Here is an 18,376-nt window from a genome sequence, read left to right on the forward strand (position 1 = left end):
TTAGCCTATTCTAAAGGTTATTTTTTTAAAATCTGTTTTCTGCCTGAAGAGGACAGAACATTTACAAATCCTATGAAAGCCATGTGTTGAATCAGCACTCCCCTTAAGTTTTTAAACTATTTCTGCACTAAAGATACTAGTTCAAATCCTACTTGTTTTCTTTCCAGCCATCACTTGCACCCTAGTCCTCTGTCACAGGGATTCCCCCACCCCCCCACCCACCCCCCAAGAGCTTCTGATGAAGTTGGGCTCTGAGGTTTCACTAATTTATTATCTGGTAGAAAGTTCAGGGCAGATGTTTGGCTTCTATAAAAGATTTTTGAAAGTTTAAGCCAATGGTTCAAGATCTATTCGTAGGGTCCAGCCAGCAGGGATTCTGCCAGCGTCATGGATCAGAACTTATTGATGGAAATGGATTCTCTCATCTGCATGCAGAGCACTTCATCAATGTAAAGTGTATTTGCTTTGACTTCAATCTCTTCCTCCAGAGAAAGCTGCCGGCGGTGTAGGCCTTTCAGTTCTATTTCAGCCTGAGCCAGTGTGTCCTTCAGCCTAAGGGAGAAACAGAAAAAAAAAAAAGGTGAAGGCTACTACTTTCTAGAGCAGACATGTCAAACACAAGGCCCGGGGGACGGATGTGGCCCACGAAGTGGTTTCATGTGGCCCGCGAAGCCATCCTAGAAACAGTGAGGGAACGGCCCCTGCTGCCTTGGCCCTGGCCCAGGCCGGCCAGGAGCCAATGTACAATTTTGTGGTGGCCATCTTGGCACTTGCCCCGGTGGACCATGCCTTGGCACTTGCCCCGGTCCCACCCCCTTCTGCCAGAGACCCTCAGATCTGTCCCACTCCTGCCCAGGCCCTACAGGCACCCTTGACGCGAATGATGTAGAACTGGCCACGCCCACCCAGTAGGCCACACCCACTCCATCCACGTCCACCCAGTAGGCTGCACCCACTCTGGCCACACCCACCTGGCCCCCCAAGGGCAACCGCAATGCTGATGCGGCCCGCAGTGAAATTGAGTTTGACACCCTTGTTCTAGAGTTTGGCAAGCCTCTCCAGGGCTTTCAGTCAAACAAATCACGACAATCTTCTGATTGTATGCTCTGGTCTGGCCCTGCTTCCACATTAGTATGTCATAAAAGGTGGGTGTCCAAAGAAAGTAGGTTTAGTTCCGAAGAGATTCTGGTTGGCACTAAATTATCTCCTGCAGGGAAGTAACTCCTTGGATTTCCTGTAACCTTGACTCTGCAGGCACAGAGTCTTTGGTATTTGCCTTGCTCGGTTATCGGGGATTCTTTTGATCTGCAGCCTCCAAGGAAGTAGATAGCTGCTGTCTCAGTTGTCTTTTGCTATCTGTTGGTTGGATCCCTGCCCTCCCAACTTGTAGGGAAAGCAGGCAGGAGGTGGCCATGTGGATATGAACAATTGTTAATGCCTTATTGCAGAAGGGGGAGCTTTTAGCAACCTTGAAAGAAGTTGTAGTATGTCCCCCCCCCCCGTAGAGGGAATTTGTGGAACCAGTAGTATTAGAGAACAACCAACCAGTCAACGACCTTCCCTAAAAAAAGAACTGGTGATGGACCAACTTCACAGCACCTAGAGCAGGGGTAGGCAACCTTGGCTCTTTTATGACTCGTGGACTTCAACTCCCAGAATTCCTGAGCCAGCTCAGGAATTCTGGGAGTTGAAGTCCACGAGTCATAAAAGAGCCAAGGTTGCCTACCCCTGACCTAGAGGAATCAGATTATCAGGATTCAGGCCAAGAGATGACACTGGTCACAATCTTAAATGATCTGCGTTGTACCTCGGATAAATGTACCCCTCCTGATTTTAATAGACTTTGTGATGGCTTTTGATACTATCAACCATGGTACGCTTTTTGGGACCAACTGCAAGAGTAGGGCATTGGAAGTGTTATTTCATAATGGTTCCACTCCTTCCTTAGTGGGTAGTCTCTATGTTGAGAGGGAAGAGAGGTTGGCCTAGTAGCCTATGATTTATGAGATGCTGGAGTTCATCCTATCCACCCTGCTTTTTAACAACTTTATGAAGCTACCGGGACATGTCACTCAAAGATTTGGGGTACTCAGTTGTACATTGCCACTCTGAGCTGGGGAGTGGGAGGGAGAGAAATATTCTTTCCTGCTGTTTGGAAGCTATCTAGATCTGAATGGGAAAGAACAGCCTGAAGTTGAATCCTGGCAATTTGTTGTCAATACATGAGGTGCCCTGTTGCCATCAAATTCCTCTGATAGACAGTCAAGTTCACAACTTAGGGGTGTTTCTAGACTTGGCTTTCTACTCCGCAACTAGAAATCATGGACAGGGAAACCTGGCTACAATAAATCATAACCCTATCACCACCCATTTGGATTACTGTAATGCACTCTGCTGAGGGCTGCCCATAGAGAATATTCAGATACTACAGCAGCCTGCATCTTTTACGTCTTGATGCCCAGGCACCTTTTGGACCAGCTACTCCCATTATCGGCCTAACCAATTCACTCTATCAGGAAGAAACTATTGCAAATCCCTCACTTTTGAGAGGTTTGCAGGCATGGTGGCACTGTTTTTTACTGCAAACACTATTAATACATTAATGTATGGTTTACCTGAACATTGTTTACAGAACTAAACCAAGTGTCTTAGTTGCTGTGTTTAGTGAGGTTAGATACCTAGCAGTTGCAAATGTATGTACAAGCCCTAGTTAATTTGTTATTTAATGGGGTTTGCATATCCAGCTTACTTAATGTTCGAAATATGTGCAAGCCCAGAAAATGGTTAATTGAATAACCAAATTAAGCATATTCCATGAATGTAGTCACAAGCTACAAACTAGCCAACCACATTTTAATCTAGCACTGTGAAACCAAGAAATGGTTGTATTTACACAGCAAGCTTAAATCTAGCCACCAAATGGATCCCATCAATACACTGAATGATAAACCAATCCATAGGCTAGGTTTGCACAACAGGCTAAGCCACAAATATCTACTTTAACATTACCCAAGCTTGGCCTATTGTACAAATGCACCTGCGAAACCTTTACCCAACATTACTAAGCTTGTAATATGAACACGGCTTTATGGTAATCAGTCTGCTCGTGTATATCATGTATTCCTGCTTGCCAGAATGGCAGGCAAATAAATGCCTCCCAACTCAGCTGCTAGAAGCACCTGCTCAGTCTCAATTGGTCTCATTTGGATTGCTGAGATTCCTATTAGCATTGCTTGGGTATCTTAAGTTTCCATTTAGAGCCAGAATTAGAAGCCTAAGGAGAAAAATCATTCCCTCTAGGACTTAGAATGCTATGCACTTTCCCAGAGTTTAATTCTGGGAAATCAAGACTCCCTCCGTTTAAATTCTTTGTCCGTAGAAGAGCCACCAACTGCTCTGATCTCCCCCATGAAGCAGCCCCACCTTCACTTCTACTAGAGAGAAGTTAGTCCACAAATCCATTGAAATCTTTGACCAAAAGGGGGAGAATTAGGTCTACGATTAAGACAAATGATGGACCAACCAAAGGATCGATCACAAAATGAAGTTAAACACATCCATCGCACGTACAGGTTTTGCAGAACAGGGATCTCACACTTTTTCCTGCTCCTCCCTCACCCCAGAAAGTTACTAACTTCCTGGGACAACCCCAGATTTGACTAAGGCTCTGTGGCCTCTGTGTTGTACTTGCCTCTGGATATTATGGCAGATTTCCTGCACTTCACTCATGAGTCGATACTGCACCACGTCTCGGCAAAGCTCTACATTTGGACGGTGAGTCCGAGTATCCAGGCGAGTTTGGGCCACCTTGGCTGGCCCCTCCTTATCCAGGATGGCTTTCCTCAGAGCATCAATATTTTTTGTCTGAGAATTGATCTCCTCCATCACCTTCAAATACAGACAGAACAAAGAGAGGAACACATTTCAGCTGTGTTCACAGCACACAATTAGATCCCTTGAAAGTCTAATGGCTGTCTATATAAGAATAACAAGCCTAGTTCATTTTAAGTCTTGGCTTTTTTTATTTTTATTTATTTATTTATTTGCACTAACTTATATGCCGCCCTTCTCCCCACGGGACTCAGGGCGGCTCACAGCATGTTAAAAAACAACACAAAAAACATTTCCCCTATAAAAGCCAATTAAAAACCCAGATATATATAGCTGTGTCATCATTAAAATCTTTAAAAAATTTCCCTGTTTAAAATTCACCCTAGGTCAGTCCCGCTTGCTGAAAAAGCCATGTCTTGAGGGCGCGGCGGAAGGTTAGGAGATCCGGGATAGTCCGGATCTCGGGGGGTAGTTCGTTAACTAGCTGGGGTTAGTTAGTTTTTTAGCTTTTCATTCTGTGTGAGTACAGCCTGCTTGGTTAGCTTGATTTAATAAACTGCAAACCTGGAGAATCACCTTAATTCAGTAAGCAAGTTGAACATATTATGCAGACTCAGTTAGGATTCTTAAAGGCTTAAGGGAGACGAGTCAAGGAGGGGTTATTGAGCAGGAAATGCCTGCAGAGACTCTCGGACTCCCCCCTCCCCTGTCCTCACCATTTTTTCCACAATTCTTTAAAGCTTGTTCAGAGGAGGAATATTTGCAACTACTTGCTGGGCTGATGAACTGGGCTTCTGCTGAGGAAGCCTCTCCTGTAGTCAGCCAGATAGAAAGAACAACTTTCATTCAACTGCAAGCAGTTTCTCTGCATGTAGGAAACCAGGAGTGCTGCAGCTCAGCTGGGAAACAGGTTTTCTGCCCAACATTCTGAACAGCTGTTTCAGTGGTTCAGAACAATGTTGAAACCAAAGCTTGGTGCTTGGCAACTATGGAACTGTCTTCTTTCCTTTGAAAGCTCAGAATTGGACATAACATAGGACCACAACTACAAGGCAATTCCCTAATCCACAAGTGAATATTGCTTGAATGTTCCTATGAGGGTTTTTCTCAAGTCTTCTGGAAGTGCCAAAGATTAAAATAAGAAAATTATCCACCAAAGACTGGCACCTTTTCATTAGCTGTAAGTAAATAAATAATACTGTGAAGGTGGGGGAGAATGACAGACGCAATTTTCCAGAGTTAATTATCCATCCTTTTTAGGTTTTCTGGGGAGCATTTTGTATCTGTTTTACCAGGCTGTCAGCCGCCCTGAGTCCGTAAGGAGAAGGGCGGGATAAAAATCCAAACAAATAAATAAAATAAATAAAAAATAAGTTCTTACACTTATGACTGCTGCAGCATCGCTACACTCATGTGACCTAATCTGGGCACTTGGCAACTGTCATATATTTATGGTGGTTGCAGCATCCCATGGTCACACGATCACCACTTGTGACCTTCCCGGCCAGCTTTCAACAAACAGTCAATGAGGCAAAGCTGGATTCATTTAACAACCAGACAATTCATTTAATGACCACAACAAAAAAGGTTGTAAAATTGGTCATGGTCATGTGATGACTCATTTAATAAACACACTGATTAGAAAATCTGATCCCAATTGTAAGTCCCAAGTAAATCAAGGACTACCTGTATCAGAAGGCTATCAAATTTTACACCTGTGATAATTTTAAAGGATTATAGTAATTTTTCCGGTCCTGCGCGCCGCGCAGCAGTTGAGGGGTTCGGGACTCCGTGCCCTCTAGCTGAGTTTCTTCCTGTTAGGGGACCCTAAATGGGCCAGAAGCCACCCCAGAGAGGTGGCAATGAAGGAAGGAAGTCCCGAGGACCTCAGAGAGATTTAAATATTTAAATGTAATTAACTCTGAGAAAATCGTAACTAGTAAAAATGTTTAGAACACTGTGGGAAAAATAAATGTAAACAAGAACTGTAAACAGGATATATGATGAGACAACCAGAATGACTAGATAGAAAAGGAATACTATATTGTTGTGATTACTATTTGTAGAAATATTAGAAAACTTTTATACTTAATTACCATTTATTAAAACAATAAGAATTATATTAACTTAAGGTTGGTAAAAGAGAACACTATGGGGAAAAGAGGAAATCATGTAAAATTATCATGTGGATTTTACATTATAGAATTTAATTGTTAGTGAATATTTGCTAAATGTAAACCCAGACAATGCACTGTCTACCAAATATTATGGTGATTATGTTAAAAATTAATAAAACATATTTTTTTAAAAAAGTACGGTAATTTTTAAAATGGCAGAAAACAGCTGTAGCTGCTTCCTTTTGTGGTCATGTGTAAATGATATCACATATGAGCAATGCTCCAGATTTTAGCAGACCTGGCCCTATGTTATAAAAGTTACAATTCATTCAATGCATGGAGGGTAGATGCCAACCTTACAACTAGGATGGAGGTGTGTTCTTCCCTCTCTTTTTATTTCCCATCCCAAAGTTGGGTACCCCTCCAATATTTACCTTTGCCAAGTGAATTTCTAATTTGTTCTTGGCATCCTTGGTTTCCTTCACCCTATTCTGGAATGCAATGTTTACTGTCCTGTTTTGCTTGCGCATGTCACTTGCAGTCTGGGACAAAATGCTGTCAATCAAGGCTCTGAGGGCCAGAGAATTGTTTCGCTGTTTGTCGGCTTTTTCAACATTTGTGTTGGAGAAATCCATCCATTGTTCAGGGCTCACTGAGCTGTCCAAAAAACAAGAGGGGAAAAAATTGACTCCCACATGCAACCCTACGTATTCAGTGTCGGGAGAAAGGTTGGGAATCATTGTGAAATGTTCAAATCTTGGAGGGAAGAATCACAATCAACAATGTCCATAGGGTGGGTGTGTTACAATCACAAGATGGAGGTCACGACCATGCAATCAAAGTCCTGTCATCAAATACGAAGAAAATAATACAATACCAAGTATTCTGGGTGTTAGTTATGGCTCTATGAGGCAATAAGTGAAAAAAAATAGATTGGTGGAACATTTCTGAAGAAGCTTCTTGGATGAAAAGTGAAACATCTTTAAGGAAAAACAAAGAAAGTCCAGTTGCCTTTTGAAAAAGCATCTTTGGGACAATCATGACTTGGATGACTGAGAATCTCCATAGACATTGACATTGGTGGAGCATGAACCCAAATGAGCTTCCCTCATGCTATTCTCATCTGTGGCACCATCAACTGCCCAGGTCCTTTCCAAGTTTGGCCTTTGTTGAAATGAATCATGGTTACAGAAGAGCCCCTGTGTCCCAATGACAGGTTTTCCTGGTCCTCCCACTCAGTTCCCCATATGACACTTACTTCTCCTCAACCTTCACAACATTTTGGGCATAGCCAATATCAGTGGAGTTGTTGGTGAGATTGGAGCAATAGTTGTCAATTGTGAAGGCTGTGAATTTATCCTTCAGATCCTGTTCAAGATTGTATTTGGCCGTGCGATTAAGCCTGAAAGAGGAAAAAGCCTTTGGGAAGAGAATAAATAAAAAGCTGTCTAGCCATACAGTTCTAAAATGCAGATTACACGTGTATCAAAGGACTCAGCATAGCACAGTTGATATATTAGAGCAGTATTGTGCATGCTACAAACTCCATGGAACAGAACATCAGATTTACAAAGAAGCCTTCTTATTCCTTCATGATTTTTGCTGTAGAATGAAGAGACCAGCTCATATTTCTCCTGCATGTGCCTGTAAGAGAAGGGCAGGCAGAGTTGGAGGGCAGAGTTAAATGCATCATCAGTTTAGAGTCCTTGCATTGCCACAAGACACCCAAGTCCAGTCCTCCCTTGAATTCCATTGGACCTTATCTAGCACCAATTTAATGCTGGTGGTTAGTTGACCAGATTCTTGTGTATAGGCTTCAATGAATTGTTTATGCTGCAACCTTATGAATCGTACTGATTCTTTGCATCTGACATTGTCAAATGCACAATCCACCCAATGTCATTGTCTGGAAATTAGTGAAGACTTTGTTCAATTGTACCTGAGAAGTTTTACATGCAGAATAGTTGCTGTTCCATTGAGTTATAGTCTTAACACCCAAGACTACATACCTATTCCGCTATACCCTGTGGAATTAACAGCTTTAGTTCATACTGCATCACACTTTAGGTTCTTCTCTATTGCCCATATCATCTCCAGAATTTCCACAGCTTTCTGTTTTTCTTTTCTTTTCAGCCTTTTCCTTTTTCTATACCTGAGTTGCTCATCGGTTTGCTCCAGTGTACGTTCAAGCAAAGCGACAACTCCCTGGAAGACCTCAACTTCCTTGATCAGCTCCCGTTCCACTTCATCATGGACCAAGTCAATACCAACCCGCCTTTCCCTGAAACAAAAACAAAAATTCTTTTTGGGGTTTGTTTGTTTTTTGGCACAACAGGAAATCCTGACTCTGGGGATATATTGTTTGCCAAATAATCAAGCATGTCTGATTTTTTTCTCCATTTTATTGTCAGCTGCATGGTGAAACAGGTGGCAAATAAATTTCACAAATTAAAAAAAATATAATAATAAATAAAGGCCCATACACAGAAAATTAATTTAAAAAATCTCAACCACTAGAGCCTACCTCTTACCATACCCGAACAACAGGAATTTGGGCAGGAATTTGTGTATTTATTATATTTTTATATCACTATACTTTCCAAGGATTCACAGCTATGCACAACCAAAATCTAAGCACGTTACCATAACACAAAGGTCAATATAATTCAAAACCAATAGAATCATATAAAGTAGTGACAACAGAACTAAAACTAATATAAATAGGCATGAATGGATGTCAGTCAATGCTCTGCTGAACAGCTGTTTTCAGAACTTTCCTGTAAGAGTAAATGCACTTGCTGGATCTCTGATGGGAGGCTGTTTCAAAAGAAGAACCAAAAGACACTAATTTGTCATTTTTCCCCAAATTACTTTTGGCGGAAGAACCTACATCATACCCCACCAGAAGATAGACAGCATTTTAGGTCAGTATCAACATTTTGAATTGTATCCAAAAGCCTACTGGGAAACTAATGCAAAGCCCACATCACAGGTATAATACAGGTAATCCTCAACTTACAACCACAATTGAACCCAAAATTTCTCTTGCTAAGTGAGCCAGTTGTTAAGTGAGTTTTGTTCCATTTTACAAACTTTCTTGCCATTAGTTGTTAAGCGAATCACTGCAGTTGTTAAATTAGTAACATGGTTGTTAAGTGACTCTGGCTCCCCCATTGACTTTGCTTCTCAGAAGGTTGCAAAAGATGTTCACACAACCCCAAGACACTGCAACCGTCACAAATATGAGACAGTTGCCAAGCATCTCAGTTTTGATCATGTGACTATGAGGATGCTGCAACAGTCGTCACCTGCTTATATGTAAACTACTAGTTTTGTATCACTCAAGGAAGTGTACATAATGCTCTGGCCTCTTATTTTTCCCGAAACAACAGCCATGGGAAATGAGTTGAGCTGAGAGCAAGTGACTGACCCAAAGTCACCCAATTGGGTAGATGACCTCCAAGGTCCCTTCCAACTTTATTATTATTATTATACCTAAGGGAAGACTAGAACTTACAGCCTCTCAGTTTCTAGTCCAGCACCTTCACCATTATACTGAACTGATTCTTTGCACCAATTATGTTTTCTGAAGAGTCTTCAGAGGCCATTCTAGCTGATCTTGGAAAAAAACCCACATACTTAATTTTAGCCTAAATACTGTAGGTCGGATCTGGTTAGTACTTACAATGGAGACTAGCAAAAAATCTTAAAACAATAGGTTAAACTATAAAGTTTAAATAATCCCAGAGGGAAACAATGGCAGACATGGAAAATAACATAATTGTGTTAATCTTGCTATTAGGAGCTGAACACAACTGGAGGAAGACTTATACAGGTGGTTCTCAACTTTGATGTTCCTTCAATATGTGGACTTTAATCTGGAGAATTCTCAGCAGTAGCTAAGAAGGCTGGGAAATTCTAGGAATTCATATATCTGGAGGGTGCCTAGGTGAAAAAAACAATCCTATATTCTTCTGCAAGATTTTCCAATGTCAAAATCCTCCCAAAATGTAAAATGTTACAATGTCCTTTATAACTATTATTATTATTGTTGTTGTTGTTGTTAAATTTATTTGCCACCTACCTCACAGATTGACGTGACTCTGTTCCCTTCAAGGTAGATTGTTACTCAAATAAAACTTTTATACTTTTCTTACTGTCACAGAGGAACTCTTAATTAGCTTTTTATCCCACCCCCATGAAGAAGTTGATCAAGAGACAATTCAGAAGTAATTCCTTAAGTGTGCTAAACATGAAATAGTAAAATGGGTGCTGGATGGAGAGTATTTCTAGTTAAAAATGCATATATAGACAAAAGATATCCATTTTTGAGAAAAGGCCTAATGCAGGTGCATCCCCTAAGAAGCAGAGAAGAAACTTGAAGAGGATAGGATAATAAAATATAATAAATAACTGAATCTTAATTAATAAATATCAGTGTAATTACAGGCAGTCAGTTCTTCACCCATTTCTTTTCAAGGTAGAGACTGGGACTCTTTTGAGAATGATCTTCAGCCCCAGAATCCCTAAAATAGAGTCAGCTACTCTTTCTGCAAAATTCAATATCCTGCAAACTCCTACGCCTTTTCATTTGCAGCATCCATAATTCCGCACAAAATGTCACCTAAGCCTTCTTTAGGCTTAGACTTTTTCATTAGTATGGACTCGTAAAGTAGAGCACACTGAATAACTGCAGTGATTCACTTAACAACTGCGGCAATAAAGGCCCTAAAATGGGGCACAACTCACTTAATATCTGTCTTGCTTAGCAAAAGAAATGTTGGGCATAAGTCAAGGACTGCCTGTAATATGAACCCAGCTTATCAGACCAGCTTAGGATTTCATATATGGTGCAAACCTATTATGTTGCGCAAACATAATATATATACCTTAATTGAAGTCCAACATCTCCCTTAATACTTATGTATTGGTCACAACAGTTCTGTAATATTTAGAAAGGGCTTTCCCAGTCCTACCTAGCTAGACGAAGAGGTTAGGCCAAGATCTTCTACATACAAAGCAGATGTTCCACTACTTAGCTCAGACATGTCAAACACAAGGCCCGGGGGCCGGATGCGGCCCGCGACGTGGTTTCATGTGGCCCGCGAAGCCATCCTGGAAACAGTGAGGGAACGGCCCCCGCTGCCTTGGCCCCGGCCGCCTGGGAGCCAATGTACAATTTTGTGGTGGCCATCTATGCTGAAACGCATTCAGTCTTAGCTCCACAAGGTCGTTTGGAAACAGCAAGGGACCAGCCCCTGCCGCATTGGCCCCACCCCCTGGGCGTGTGCTGGGGAGGTGTCACCCTTTGTGAGGAATGAAGAAATGCACCATCGCCTGGAAGTGGCCAGCAAATGGCCCTCGCCTACTTCACATATCCGGCTTGATGGGCTCTGGGGGAGAGGTTTTGGCAGGCTCTTCCAGTGGACCATGCCTTGGCGCTTGCCCTGGTCCCACTCCCTTCTGCCAGAGACCCTCAGATCTGTCCCACTGCTGCCCAGGCCCCCGCAGGCCCCCTTGACGTGAAGGATGTAGAGCTGGCCATGCCCACCCAGTAGGCCACACCCACTCCAGCCACGCCCACCCAGTAGGCCACACCTACCCTGGCCACACCTACCCGCCCCCCCAAGGACAACCGCAATGCTGATGCAGCCCTCAGTGAAATTGAGCTTGACACCCCTGACTTAGCTGTAGAACAAACACATCCCGAAATTTGATCACATGACACCAGAACAATGCAATGGTCATAAATACATGCCAGTTGTCAAGTGTCCAAATTTTGATCATATGACCATAGGGATGCTGCAATGGTCGTGAGTTTGAAAAACGGTCATAAGTCACCTTTTTTCAGTGCCATTCTAACTCTGAACGGTTGCTAAATGAATTATTGAAAGTCAAGGACTACCTGTGTCATTTATCAATAAAAAGAAGTGACCTTAGAGGTCACTGTATTTAACCTCTACTGCAGGATCTACTAGACTAGAGCATCTCTGACATGACCATGCAGTCTCTGATGTAAAAGAGAACTCTCCACTTCATATGGCAGCCAGGTCCACTGGTTAATAATTTAGAGTTCAGGAAGTTAATTTAAACCTACTGTTTGTCCTGTCACAAGGAATAATGCCAACAAGTCTTCTCCTTCTCCTTCTCCTTCTTCTTCCTTAGAGAGGGCTGTAAAGCACTGTGAAGTGGTATATAAGTCTGCTATTGCTATTGTATGTGACAGCCCTTCAGAAACTTGAAGATCACCACTCTCTTTTCTAGACTAAATATTTGCACATCTCCAGTTATTTCTCGTAACATTTTTTCCTGCCAGCTACTATGAGTGACTCAAGATCTTTTCTCCCAGCTAAACAGTCATGATGACATTACAGAGTTTTTCTTAATCCACACAAGTTTATCCCACCTGCCTCCAGCAAGCAGAAACTGAAGTAGCCTCTCAAGTCCAAAAATAAATAATCCTCTCACCGATTTAAGAGACACTCCTGAGCAGTGAAAAGTGGTTCTTTGCAGCCCTCCAGAGCTTTTTCCAACCTTGTTTTGAATGACAAAAGCACTTCAGTCTCCTTCACAATCTGGTCAAGCTTGTCATCCAACTGCTGCTTCCAGAATTTTATCTCCTCAAGTCTCTGTTCTGCAGAAGTGAGAATACTCAATCACCCCAAGGTAGAGGAAAGCAGCATCCAAGTCCAACAGCAGCTAGATCTCAGGGCTTCATCCAAAAGGAAAATTTGATGACCACCCATAACAGACAATGTGGATGAAGCTCAAGTGAATGATGCCATCAATTCAAGGGCTGAGTTCACACAGTATTGAATCAACCCATTTTGGGGGGTTGCGCAATATATTGAACCATAACCTAGTCAAAAAGTCTGGGTTTGCATTGCATGATGAGACACAAAACTCTAAAACTGTAAACTGTATATTTTATGAATGCAGCTGTTACATCTTTACCTTACCTGCTTAGGCATCTTGGGTGGACATATTAATCTCCATACATTGTAAGGGGTAATTGCTATAACTGCACATTTATCTCACAGCTCAATATTTAAGTTGATTTAGAAGAGTGATGGACAACCAGAGTCATGCATGCACTTTCCCCAAGCCCATTTTTGCAGCCCAACATTGTATTGCTAAAATGTGTTGACTAAATGGCACCCTCCAGCAGAATAATAAAGTTGTCTTTTTAAAAATGGACATTGTCAAATGAGCATGTTAACACATGTTTTTCCAGTTTAAACAACCTCCAATCCCTTTCCTTCGAGGGACAAAAAAATTCATCCTTACATCATTGTCATGGGACAACTACCCATGCCTCCTGCGGCTCTTAAATGTTGGAAACAGGATGAAGAAACAAACATACATTAATGTGACAGACACACCCCACAGATCAGGTCCCTTCAACAGGCGTGGACAACCCCAGCTGGCATGCAGCCTCCGAGACTCCCTTTGAGGGTCCCTGGATCCCACAGCCATTCTAGCGTGGACAAGGCCAGATCTTTTTAATGATTTGTTTTTAAAAGATTTCTATGGCCACCCATCTGAAACAATTCTGGGTAGCCCACAACAGTAAAACCAGTAACATTAAAACAGAAACACAAAACAATCAAACTAAAACAAGAACTTTGCGGCTTAATCATCCCCTAAGGATGTCGCATAGCAAGCTCCAATTACTCTCCTTCCAGACTTTCTATTTTGGGATGAGATTGAATGGTTCAGGGGCAAAACTGATACCTTGTCTTACAGTAATTTACCATGCCCTTTGAAAACTTCCAGTATCAAGCCAATTTCCTCATTTTGTTTTTTAATGCTTAAGATATCTGTTTTGCCCCACAATCCTTCTCAAATAGGGTTCTTTTTTGGTCCATCTACTCCTGTACATGAAGATATCATTGCCCCATCTCCTGCACTCCTCAGCCAGCAATTCCTTACCCTTTGAATTGAACTTATGAACAGTCCTCACACTTACAGCTATAGCAGCATCCCCATACAAGTGATCAAAATGTGGGCACTTGGCAACTGGTATATATTTACAAAGGTTGCAGCATCCCAAGGTCATGTGATTGCCATCTGCAATCTTCCTACCTGGCTTCCAACAAGCAAACTCAATGGGGCCATCATAGACACTTAATGATCACATGATTCACTTAACAATTGCAGTGATTCACTGTGGCACAAAAAAATCATAAAATTGGGCACAATTCATTTAACAGTTTTCTTACCAAATTGGAAATTCTGGTCCTAAATATTGTAGTAGATTGAAGACTACCTGTATTTTCTGGTTGTGTATACTATAATCACAAACAAATTACACATAAGATACCAACACACACACACACACGGCAATAATGAAACTTAAAACAAAGCTTTGCATGTTATACAAATACAGATCTTTAACTGACTTGGTTCAAGCATCTTATGCAAACCCAGCCACCTGCTTTCAGATTCATGTACACATACGTCCATATAAATGCATTAAAAGCATCCATCACCTATTCTCTTGTTGACATCACTCTGAGTCTTCTGAGTGGTTCTCTCAATTTCATCTACCAACCGCTGGCTCTCATCTACCAAGCGTTCCGAACGAGACCGCTGGGCCTCGGCACTACTGTATTGGACCTTGTTAGCAATGTGCCATTCGGGAGGCAGAAACTTAGGGGGTGCTTGTATCAACTTGGCCATTATAGCATCGAGAAGACCCTGGGAAGAGAACAGAAGTTAAGTGAACACTTGGAAATAAAACTGGAAAACAACAACAACAACAACAACAACAAAAGTTTAACAGCAGGGAGAATAAACAGAAGTTGATTTTTAAAAAGGTGCATTCCCTAAACGATCTCCTTCCCCTTCAGCTAGAAGCAGCAAGGCTTTAGTTTTATTTCAAAATTATTACAATGGAATGTATATCTTCACAATTCTCCATATCTGGGTATTTATTTCATTTCAATAGCTGTCCATCTCAACAAGTGACTCTGAGTGATGAACAGTCTTAAAATACATTAAAACAATTCCAATCACAAATTTAAAATACACAATAGCCGAGGAAAATACCACAACTGGCAATCACTAGCACAGCCAGAAGATAGGATTCTTCACACAGTCAGGGCCCCAGCCCTGAGCACATTTACTGCTTCTTGATTTATTTAAAATGCTGAACTAGGGCCACCCTCTGAACATTTCATGTATTCCATTCATGCTTCTTTCTGCTCAGAAGGACATCCTCCAAGGATCAGCACTGAGAAAGATCATATAGCTTACGATGCCATATAACCAAATAGCTCCTTCTGTGGATTCATCCAGAAAAGACAGTGGCTACCCAGATCCAAAAGTCCTTGAATGCTAAAACAAATTGTTTTGCTAAGTTTTTGCTAAGTTATGAGAAATATTAAGAAGACCGAAATGCATGAAAAGAAAATGAATATTTTTTAAAAAATATTTAAAATAGTTAAAAAAAACATTTGGTCTAGCAGTTAAGGTGCCAGGTTAGAAACTGGGAGACCATGAGTTCTAGTCCTACCTTAAGGCATGAAGGCTGGCTGGCTACTTTGGGCTAATCACTTTCTCAGCCCAATCCACCTCACAGGGTTGTTGTTATGAGGAGGAAGGAATATTAGGTATGTTTGCGACCTTGAGTAATTTATTTTAAAAAATGTATTCAGTCAGAGACATAAAAGCCTTGCATCAGATGGAAGAGGGAGAAACTATCCCCTGGAAATAAGCAAGTAAGGGCCGGAGACCACTGCTTTAAGCCAGAAATACAAGAACTGATAGACTTCCAATGCATTTTTCCCAATCTGTACTGTAGCAGCTTCTTGCAAAATCCCCAGAAAGGAAGGGAACTGCTCCGAATCTTACGTGCATGAGGGCATGGGGATCTTGTTACATATTCATTATCCCTATTATTAACAGACCTGGCCGCCCCATGCAAGCCTGGCTACCCACCCTTTGGCGGTGATCTCCACGGCAGCTCCTCCGTTCGCGAGTTCGAATCGGGGCGTAGGAAAGCGGAAAAGCAGGCACAACAAACCTGTTTCCATGGAAATAGGGCGACGCCTCCTATGGCAACGAGGCAGGCGCTGTAGAACGGAGCCGTGATTGGCTGCTGCTCTTTATAAACCCGTAAGAAAAATGAATGAATGAATGAATAAATCAACAGAGGCGCGAGATCAAGATATTTGAATACGCAAATCCTGATCCCGTCGGCAGCAATTTTAACACAAATGAATCGAAGGTTTAGCCCCAGGTGGGTTGATTCGCTGTAGAGATGCAGATAAAGTGGTGAAGGGCGCAAATCCTGCAGCATAGAAAGCTGAGGGATCCTTTTCTCTGATCTCGCCTTTGATGCGACGGACAAGCGGATTTGCAGGTAGGACTGCCACATCTGGCTGCAAAAATCCGGACGACCAATAGATTTCCAACTCTTCGCTGTCATACTCCGGATCTTTGCAGCAGCCCGAAAAAGAGAGACACTTCGGAGACTAGGAGTTTCCTTAGTTTTGAAGTGTGATTTTACCTTGACCTCTCCTCGTTCTTCTGTCAGGAATATTAGGGCCTCCTCTCTTCAGAGATTTTATTTCCAAAAATGTTTACTTACTTCAACAACCTTTGCTTCGTTTGGTTACTAGGTTAATCCGCATTTTATATTTGTACACTTAAATGAATAATATACAGACCGGTGCCTGGTTTGAAAAACAAGATCAACCTAACAAACATCAGGTTTGGCATATTGTGTGAATGTAATTCCTTGTCTTTAAGTGACTTGGTTAAGTTTCACCCAAATAGGTGACTGACAGCATCCACAATTAGCCTGGTTGCCGAGTCCGCAGGGTACTTTGAAACCGAAGTTAACAATCGTGGGACTCGTGCCACACTTAGCCAACGTGTGACTGGCTAACTCGTGGTTCTCTCAACGAAACAGACAATGAAAAACGCGGGCTGATGGGTCTTTTCCAATCAGAGATAGCATCATTTAGCTCGATGGACAATTGGTAGATTGATGCAATCAATCAGAATAGAGCCGGAAGAGACCTTGGAGGTCTTCTAATGCAGCCCCCTGCTCAAGCAGGAGATTCTTTGCAGTAGTATGAATTTTTAAAATAACATTTCTATTATTTCTATCCCCTCATCCATGAAGTCTAGAAAGGGCTGAAACTTTACCCACTCAAATTTGGGAAGGATCAGCCATTCTAATGCTTAGGATATTACATTATCTGACTCCACTCTTTTGATTCGTCATCTTACTATGAATTAGTTTATAAGTTCATGCATTTTGCTCCTGAGAATAAAATAAGGACCAAACACAAAGCTGCCTTTATTTTATTTGTTTCATAGTGGCCTTCTGTACAGCCCCAGGGTAGGAAATTGCTGTGAGCAAGCTATTGACTGTGCAGGGAAACACCTTGGAAAGAAGCTGATGGGGGTCTGCAGTGGCAGAGTTGTGTGGGCCAGACAGCTAAAAAGCACAAATTCACCCCAAAACACACATATTCCTATTCCTGCTGCTTCAGGATAGCCAAATGGCTACGATTACATAGATGCCTGTAAAAGTCAGTATGACATCACATGAGCCATTGACATCATACAAATGGTACAAATTCCATAATTTGTCAATCATGGCCGATTTGTATTATTTTCATTTGAATAAAGTCTTAACTTGTGACATAATTGCCCTGCTCCAAACATACACAAGTGTACATGACCAAACGTGGTAGATGAAGCTACATTAGATAGAATGTGGTTTATTGTGTTCTTGGATCTCTGCTGTTGTCTTACATTTTGTGTGAATCAGGCCACCAACCTAAGCCACAATTTGGTTTCTTCATGCAAAAGAGGCTATGCGAACCCAGCAGTTGGGTTTTGTTCATCTGGTTTTCGTGTTTAGAAAATTGCATGACCCTGGGATTCACATCACACATCATACAACACAGTTAACTGGATCAAGAGGAAATTAACATGTTATGTAAATAGCTTAGTCTAATTAGTGATGGGTTTGGATAAGTTTCAGCCCAAATCCAAAAGATGTTGAGCACAAATCTCACACACGTTACCAGAGCAAATGCTTCTAGGACAGCGGTTCTCAACCTATTTCACGGGGGTCGCCAAGCAAGGCTGTCCGCCATTTTTTCCCCCTTTTCCGGCGGGTGCCTTACCTCCCTTGAGCTGGGCCAGCTGGTGGTCGGCCTGCTCCGTCTCTGCCGCTTGCCAGCTACGCCTCGGCCGGCGCAGGGGGCGGAACCACGCATGTGCGGCGCTCCCGGGCAGGGAAAGTCCTCGACTTACGACCGGTTGAGTAGTCCTCGACTTACGACCGGTTTAGTCCTCGACTTACGACCGGTTTAGTCCTCGACTTACGACCGGTTGGGGGTCGCGGCATTAAAAAGGTTGAGAACCACTGTTCTAGGATAACTCTTTCCAAACTGGTACCGTCC

The 18,376-nt window shown here is 42.2% G+C and overlaps 1 protein-coding gene across 1 annotated transcript; it reads right to left on the minus strand.

Moving 5' to 3' along the window:
- Positions 1-252: 252 nt before the first annotated feature.
- TEKT1 (tektin 1) lies at positions 253-15,907 on the minus strand. The gene is made up of 8 exons (XM_015814846.2): positions 15,891-15,907; positions 14,441-14,648; positions 12,417-12,582; positions 8,101-8,229; positions 7,207-7,350; positions 6,383-6,605; positions 3,692-3,888; positions 253-552 (listed from the first exon to the last, which is right to left on the minus strand). Exons 2-8 carry the CDS (start codon positions 14,628-14,630, stop codon positions 393-395), a joined length of 1,209 nt encoding a protein of 402 aa, XP_015670332.1. The 5' UTR covers positions 14,631-14,648; positions 15,891-15,907; the 3' UTR covers positions 253-392.
- Positions 15,908-18,376: the final 2,469 nt, after the last annotated feature.

This window comes from Protobothrops mucrosquamatus, unplaced genomic scaffold, assembly GCF_001527695.2.
Source record: "Protobothrops mucrosquamatus isolate PMUCROS unplaced genomic scaffold, P.Mucros_1.0 scaffold286, whole genome shotgun sequence".
Taxonomy (NCBI): domain Eukaryota; kingdom Metazoa; phylum Chordata; class Lepidosauria; order Squamata; family Viperidae; genus Protobothrops; species Protobothrops mucrosquamatus.